Source organism: Corylus avellana, chromosome ca4, assembly GCF_901000735.1.
Source record: "Corylus avellana chromosome ca4, CavTom2PMs-1.0".
In the NCBI taxonomy this organism is placed as follows: domain Eukaryota; kingdom Viridiplantae; phylum Streptophyta; class Magnoliopsida; order Fagales; family Betulaceae; genus Corylus; species Corylus avellana.
Genome location: NC_081544.1, coordinates 7,291,331 through 7,300,144, shown reverse-complemented (window position 1 = coordinate 7,300,144; position 8,814 = coordinate 7,291,331). Strand labels below are relative to the sequence as shown.

At 36.2% G+C, this 8,814-nt stretch overlaps 1 protein-coding gene across 1 annotated transcript; it reads left to right on the top strand.

Annotated features, from left to right (window-relative positions):
• The first annotated feature begins 4,529 nt into the window (after positions 1-4,529).
• Positions 4,530-6,996, top strand: LOC132177766 (anthocyanidin 3-O-galactosyltransferase 3GT1-like). The gene is made up of 2 exons (XM_059590213.1): positions 4,530-5,511; positions 6,302-6,996. The coding sequence occupies exons 1-2, from the start codon at positions 4,701-4,703 to the stop codon at positions 6,853-6,855; spliced, it is 1,365 nt and encodes a 454-aa protein (XP_059446196.1). The 5' UTR covers positions 4,530-4,700; the 3' UTR covers positions 6,856-6,996.
• Positions 6,997-8,814: the final 1,818 nt, after the last annotated feature.

The following is an 8,814-nucleotide window of genomic DNA, read 5'->3' as shown; positions in this document are numbered from 1 at the left end:
CGAAATCCCTTCTTCAATTTCTTCCCTAGGAGGTTTTACTACAACTCTACCATCCTCACAAGAAGGAGCAAAGTACTGTAACGCACCTAGAGATTTCTTTGAGCGAAACAGTTGTTTCCAGTCCTGTGCTAAATTCTTCTTCTCATCAGGAACAACAATTGCTGGCTCCTTCTTAGTCTTAGGGACATCCGAATTTTCCAGAATCTCCATCTCAGGAAGAACAGAATTTACCTCCACACCATTTGCAATTACTTCAACTACAGATACACTACCAGCAGGTCTCTGAGTATCCAAATCTGAAATTACAACTGTACAATCCAATGTTTCACAAGTCTCATCCGTCTCACTCAATTCAGCTTCATAATCCAAAGGAAGCAAAGCATCCTCCAGAACAACTGAAGCCTCTTGTGCAAGTAATTTCGAACTCTTCTTCCCGCCACGACCCCTATTTGCTCGTTTAGCCATGAATTGCTAATTGAGCACTCCACCAGGTAGGGATTTGTAGGAACTAAAACCTCCAGCAAACCTTCACCGGAGACACAGTCGTCGGAGCAATCACGCGCCCGCACGCGCGATAATAGAAGAGCGCGTAGATCAGAATTGCAGGAAAGTAACTACCTCAAATCAGACAAGAAAACCTTTGCCACGTCAGCAGAGGTTCATTAATTCTCAAATATTTCATTCTATATATATATATATATAGCCACACGGCAAAAGGGCTCTTATCTAAAACTACCCTTGAAAACTTAATCACATGCCCAAAAAAAAAAAAAAAATGTGTCCAACGTTTTGGTGTTGACGTGTCATAGCCGCTGACGTGTCATGCCGTCAAGGTGCTGACGTGTCATAGCCGCTGACGTGGCTGATGTGTTGACATTGCAGTGGCTGATGACATGGCAGGTAAGCTAACGTGGCACCCAGGGCTGACGTGGCACTCAAGGCTGACGTTGCACTTAGGGCTGATGTGGCCGTTGGAGCGTCTGGCACCTGTGGACACACACGTGGATCTCACGCGCAAATATATAAGTGGCGCATGAGAGCGCGTGGAATACTGGATCTGGATTTTGGTTGCAGTTCTGGAGTCACGGGGAGCAGATCTATCGATCGGTGGCCTGAGAGAAGCAATCGGACCACCGTGGCGGCTGGTGGCGGAACGGCAATGGCAGAATTGCCGAACCTTTGGGCTACGCGTGAGGGCGTGTGAGGGCTCCGATGGGACTGAGTGAGGCGGCTCTGTGATTGTTGGCTTCCGGGCTTTCAAGCGGTATAGTGATCTGCTGAAAACTTCGAGGAGAAGATAGAGAATCGTGAGGGACAGAGGGATAGATGCGTCGGATAACACTGGCGGAGCTGGAAAACATCAAAGACGTTTATTGGAGGCCACAGAAAGATGGCTCTGATACCATGTTAAATATATTGGATAATATATTAGAAGCGGAAGAAAGAGAGAGAAGAGAAAGAGAGCGAAAGCACACAATGGACTACATTGTATTGACTCTATTAATAATAATGAATACAGAGACCTCTATTTATAGAGAGGCAAGTAACCTAATAGATTAAGGAAAGGTAAACCTAGTAGAATAAGAAAAGGTAAACCTAATAGACTAATAATACCTAACGAAGTAAATAACAAGTAATATTCTTAACAGTCTTGTCTTGAGTGCGTGGGTTGGTCTTGTTACTAGTCGATTGAAGCCATTATTAGAACTTAGAATAGTATCTATGATACAGCACCGACACTTGTGTTGGTGTTTTATTTATGCATGTTTTTTTTTTTTTTTTTTTTTTTTTAAGATTTTCTTTCTATTAAGGATTGGGTTTTTTTTTTTTTTTTAATTTTTTTTTTTTAATTTTATTTTATTAAGGATTGAGTTTTTCTTTTCTAATTAGGATTTGTTTCGTTTTACATTTTCCTTTTCAAATTTAGAGTGTATTTTAGTCTATATAAATGATACATACTGACACAATACTGATTAAGAATAAATTAAAGATAAAAGATTGGAGTCTCACCAATTGGATAAATCTAGCATCTCACCAGGAATGTAGAGTCTCACTATATAAAAGAGTAATCACAACTCTCAAAACACAAAATAACTGTATTATCGTCTGTCAAATACAATTGAAACTTATGCTTAAATAAACTAAAACATTAAACCCTAATCCTAATGTGACCAACTTTGGGCCAAACCCATTACTTAATACGGACTGTACGCTAAACCATAAATTAAATATTAAATATGATTATAAATAATACCGACTCGAAACTAATATTCTTTCTTCCTTGTGCACGAGACACTCAATGAAATAATCAAAATTTGAAGTTATAAAATTATTTCCCTCTTAATTACGTGGTGTGACTCCACTCTTCTATCTCTTCTTCTTTGGTGGGACCTTGTGAACCACACTTCTGGAACAATTCCTAGCAGAATTGTAAATCAATTTGGTGGTTATTGAGAGATTCCTTGGTGGTGGGCTATAGTTTTGTTGGCTACACCAATGACCAATCTATCACTTTCACTTATCGGATTTTTCAGGAATCCTGGAGGCTGGAGCTCTTTTATGGTGCTTTAATTTCCACTCTTACAAACACACCTTTGAATAAATTCTTCACTGATTTTTTTTTTTTTTTTTTTTAATTTCATAGCTTCCCACATGAACACGACTTACTACCTAGGACTCACACTTACATGACAAATAAGACTCCTGCTTTACCATTACAGCAATACTCTTACTCAAATAAGGGTGCGTTTTGCTATTAATAATTTGTGATTTTTTAAAAAAACGCAAAACGTGGAGTGTTTAGTATTGTAGACGTATTGAAAACATGCAAAAGTACTCATTTTTTCGCTTAGCAGTACGTACCTTTGGTGCTCTTTTAAAATCACACATTTTAAGGATTCGTTTGAGTTTGCAATTTTAAAATGTGCAACTTGAAAATGTGATTTTTAAAAGCGCAATTAAACGTTCGGTAAAATCACAGTATAGTCTTTAAAATCACAATTAAACTTCTAAAATTTTACGTTTTCAAAAAAATCAGCTCATTACTTGCGATCTGAAAAACATAGATTTGTAATTTAAAAAATATTTCATTTCAAATAATTTATTTTCTGTAATTTAGTTTAAAATCACATTTTCTTATGAAATCGTAAGCGCACCCTAAGACAATAACCCCCAAAAGATGACAAACAGTACCCATCATGACACATCCGAAGCTTCTATTGTCTTCTACCTCTATTAATAATGTCTTCTACCAACTTCTAGTCACGTAAACAAATCTCTTTTAACTTTTTTTCTGAGCTACCACATGTCCTCGAACTTAGGAAAATGCTAGGTGTACAGTATTCATTTGATGAGGCTTTTAATAATTATCTTATTAGTGAGTACTATAAACTCATCAAATTAGCGAGTCTATTGGAAAGTTATTTTGAGAAATTTTTTTTTTTTTTTATTAATACGTCCGAATAAAAGGGAAAGAAGATTTAAACTAGTGACCTCCGCTTCATGATATGTGGTCTTTAACAGACTGAGTTACCATTGCAAACCATTTTGAGAATTTTTATCAAATTAGCTAACCAAAATAATTAAAAGATACTAAAAATACTCTTTCTTATTCCAAAATAAACAAAGAAGCAAGAAAAGCGCCGATAAAAGTCATTTTATGTTGAATTAGGATTATATATGGAGAATATTCAGTTAGTTATATTAAAATAATATTTTTGTCCTATCAAAAAGTAAAATGACAAAAATATTTTACAGTTCAAATAATTGAAAAAGATGGTGTTGTTTTTATGTGAGAGGTTGATTATGACTGTTGAGAAATTATGAGCCAGGAAAATTAAGCATTATATTCTTACATACACGTTGCCTCATAGGAGAATAGTAGTTGTACATAATTTCAGCGCATGGATGCCCACATAACCTCCACCATTATCTTCCCATCTCTCTAACTATATGTTTCTACCCACCAGTGGCTGCTGGCATGTGCCAACCCCCATAGTTTAGCCACCATGCACAGTCAATTAAATATTAATAGAAAAAAAAAAATGTGGAGCTTAATTATTTCATCGGTACTTGTAATATTTCTTTTTATTAATTGTTTATAAATAAGTAAGCTCCACATCGTCTTGGTAAAAGATTTTGTACTCTTAGTATTTATCTTTTCACTAATTATTTTAACTAGTGAAAATTGTACGATTTTTAGCGTTACTCATTCCGATGAAGAAAGAAAAGAAAAGTAATTCTAGAAAGTATCTTCTGGCCTCTTCCATTTCTTCAATCCATGGCTATACTTACCGCAACGGATCTCTTCAGCCTATAATAAGTCAAATTTAACTATTATGGATCATTTACCTGTTCCACCGCGGAGATATTATTATTATTATTATTATTATTATTATTCGGGATGATTGGATTCACGTGACAACCCCCCATGCTGTTGAACAGTTAGTTACACGGCACAAGGACTTGAATGTCCCTGCTGTCCAAGATAATAACCCCACAGAAGACCATGCTCCGTCCTCCAGGATGATAACCTTCCCGGGAATTCAAACTTTTTCTCTGTACACCCAAAACTCACGTGGCAACCCCCGGTTGTGGGAGATGACAATCTCGCAAGACATCTCTATATAAAGAGTTGCTTCTTTGCCAAAAGGCCAAGAGATCTCTACGGAATAATATTTATATATATATATATATATACGATGCCGGCGACCAGAAGCTCCGAGGAGAAGCATGTGGCGTTCATGGCATTCCCATTCGCCAGCCACGCCCTTGTCGGTCTAAGTCTGCTGCGTAAACTAGCAATCGCCGCCCCAAACGTACACTTTTCATTCTTAAACACAGCGAAGTCCACCCACTCACTCCTGTCAAAATCAACCGCCGACGACGTTCCACACAACATAAAGTTCTACCTAGTGGCGGACGGAGTGCCGGAGAATCACGTGTTTACGGGAAAGCCATTAGAGCCTGAAAACCTCTTCCTCAAGGCCACGCCGGAGAATCTTAAAAAGGGTGTAGAAATGGCAGTGGCGGAGACCGGCAAGAGAATCACCTGCTTGCTCTCCGACGCTTTCCTGAGTAATTCTGCCGCGAAGATTGCCGACGATTTGAGTGTTCCGTGGATCCCTGCTTGGTACACTTTTCCATGCTGTCTCTCCGCTCATATTTATACCGACCTCGTTCGCCAGCGTTGTGGTCGCAGTGGAACGGTGGATTTTATTCCTGGGTTGCCCGCCATGAGCGTCGCTGACTTGCCCAGGGAGGTGCCGGTGCCGGAGAGCGAAGAAGAATCGCCTTTCTCACGCACGCTAAGTCAAATTGGACCGGTGCTGCCGCGAGCTACGGCGGTCGTTATGGGTTTCTTTGAAGAACTAAACTCTCCCCTTCTCAATCATGACCTTAAATCAAAGCTTAAGAATGTTCTTCATGTCGGGTTTCTCTCCCTATCGCTGCCGGCCCCGCCTTTACAACCGTCCAGCTCGGATCTAACCGGTTGCCTATCGTGGTTGGACAGTAAGTTAAATCATTGTGAACCATGCATTTAATTATTTAATTTATATTTATATTTTAATATTATTTAAAATTAAATTAAAATTTTATACGTTAGAGTTGGAACATACTTAAATAAATAAATATATGGATAAAAAAATTTCTTTATGTGTATATAGGTTTATATAAAATAAAAGCATCTAAAAAAAATTCATAATAAATTGTAAGTCATAATAGTATATAAATATTAAGTGTATAAAATTATCTATAAGCATGTAAGAGCATTTCCAATGGATGTGCCATATTTTTATGTAAAATGACTTCTCAAAACTCACTTTTATCTAATTTAGCTAAGTTATTTTTAAATGTATTTACATCCGATTAGCTATATTTCTAGTTATTCTATTAAAATATATATTATTAAAAGTAAGAAAAGTTTTGAAAAAAAAAGAACTTGTGAGAGGAAAAATGGAAAAATTTTTGGAAAAAAGAGAATATGCAGAAAAAAAAGTATAAATTTTTTTTTAAAAAAAATAAAACGAGTGAGAGAAATAATGAGAAATAAAATATTATATTGGCGAATGGGGTCATTATATAGACGGGACCATGCTATAGAAAATAGTACAGACTCAATCTCTCCCTTAATAGTTGAAGTCTAATATAGAAAATATTTAATTAAAATAGGAAGTGAATAATAAATTAGACTAAAGACTACTGCATTGATATTATACATGTTAAACCGCTTCTTACCTTAAAATCTTAAATTGATAAAAAGGAATGAATAGATTTACTCTTATAATTTATATTGTAACAGGTAAAAAATCTGGGTCGGTCGCATATGTTGGTTTTGGAACTTTGGCTTCACTGCCGCCTAAGGAGCTAATAGCGGTGGCGGAGGCGCTGCAAACGAGTGGAGTTCCGTTTCTTTGGTCTCTCAACGAAAAGTCAAAGGAACTATTGCCAAAAGGGTTTCTTGAGAAGACGAAGATGCATGGAAAAGTAGTGCCATGGACGCCGCAGACACAAGTATTGGCGCATGCTTCTGTAGGGGTGTTTGTGACACACTGTGGATCAAACTCCATTTGCGAGAGCATTGCAAACGGGATTCCGCTCATCTGCAGGCCGTTCTTCGGCGATCATTACATGATCGGACGGATGATAGAGGAGTGGGGGATTGGCGTGAGAGTTGAGGGAGGTGTAATCACGAAGAATGGGTTGCTGAAGAGCTTGGAACTCGTTTTGAGAGATGAACAAGGGAAAGTGATGAGGGAGAGGGCCGAAGCCCTGAAAGAGGTTGTGTTAAAAGCCGTTGAAAGTGCCAAGCAAGAATTCAATTGTTTGGTAGATCTTATCTCTTCTGTGTCTTAAAGTTTCTGCACTTCTTGCATGCTGTCCATGGCATCCATGGTGGTTCTTGGCTTTCTACTTGAATGCTGAATAAAATATTATATCTTTTAACTTTTGTATAAATATCTGTGCCCAAGAAATGAATGAGCTTTTATTTATTTACTTATTTATTATTATTATTATTATTTTCAACTTGGTTCATTTCTAGCTTAAGAGGGTGCTTAGGAGACTAAGAGGCGGCCGGAGGAGACACCATTCGAGCCAACGAGACAGAAAACTATCAAGATCGAATGTTTTTGAGGTCTAAGTTTGTTAGAAATTTTTGATAGACCAAAAGGGTTTTACAAATTAAAGGAGAGTCAAAAGTGTCGCACCCCGATTTAATAACAGGCATTCATGCAAATTTTGATTTTGAAAAAAATTTATTTAATCTCCGAAAACTTTTAGTGCTTTTGCAATTATCTCATCAACTTAAAAAACTCACAATTTAGGATATCTAACTTTAAAATGATTGCAATGGAGGATGCCAAAAGACCCCAAATACATTGTTTAAAAATAAAAAATAAAATAAATGCAAAGAAAAAAAATTGTTATCTTGCTGACCCACGGCCAAGTCGTTGGTTTCAATCTTAACGGTATGTGTGACATTGCAAACTTTTTAAAGTTTGATATGCTAGATTGAGAGTTTTTAAAGTCTAAGAATAATTGCAAAAGCCCTAAAAGTTTAGAAAGGTTAAGTGAAGTTTCCAATTTCTTTTTAAATACTCTCAAATGTATATGTTATCAATGATTTTCACACGTAAACCAGAGCATCTATATTCTTTAATATGTTCTATAATCATCAATCAACTATTTATATCCACCTATTTCATTAGAAACAAGACATTTAAACCTAATACTACAAAAACATTTAACAAGTCACTACAATTCCACCATAATTATAACAGTCTCTTCGTAATATTTACACTATTAAACATATTTTTAAAAAGTTAACAAAACATTCATCAAAACTAAACCACATAGGATTTTTCAAGCTAACTAGTCACCAAAAGTCTCTCCAAGATATGCAAAAGTCTCTCATATCTCTCAAAAAGTGTAAATATAACATAATGATTAACTTCAGTAAGCAGAAATAATTAATCAAGGGACTGGTGACGGTAGCTTTTACGAATATGAATTATGCACATAACGTAATAGAACAATTATCAATACTTTTAAAACAAAATATGAAATATTACATTTTTGTAGCATTCAATAAACATGAAAATAAATTGTACACATGAGTAATTATTCTTACTGTAAATAATAAAAATAATTAATATATTAAAACCATCTCTCAATGTCATACATTCGTTATCAAACGTTTTCACCCTGTCTGATTGAGTTGCACAGTCCTTATATTAGAATTAAAACCTCTTCTCGAAGAAGAAGCGGCTTTCTTTGGAGCCTCTATCCATGCGTCTACTCGTATGATTTTCATAAGCAACTTACCCATAATCGATTGACATGTTGCTTCTCTTATAAAAGCACGTATTGTTATGCAATCTCAAAATTTGGGATCAAATTTTTCACTTTTGTCTTTATTCTGTCTTTTAATTTCACACATTTCCCAAGTTTTGTTTTTTTCCTACATCTCTCTCTTTTTTTTTTTTTTTTTTTTTTTTTTTTTTAAGCAAATAAGGGAAACGGGGAATTACAACGTGGGTGGCCAACCCAAACAACAGCCCCAACCAAACCTAATAGCAAAGCAGAAACAAGAATTGAAAACCAAACAAGGTAACAAAAGGGAATGGGACAAAGAATGACCCGGCCCTATAAAAGTACCAATGCAGCCACAAAGAGCTGCTAATAAAGGCAAAACAAAGAAATCCGAAGAAATCTTTGTAAGCGGAACAGAAACTGCGATGCAAAAGGCCAGAAATGGGACGCCGACAGACAGCCACGCCATAATAGAAAAAAATAAATACAGACAGAATAATA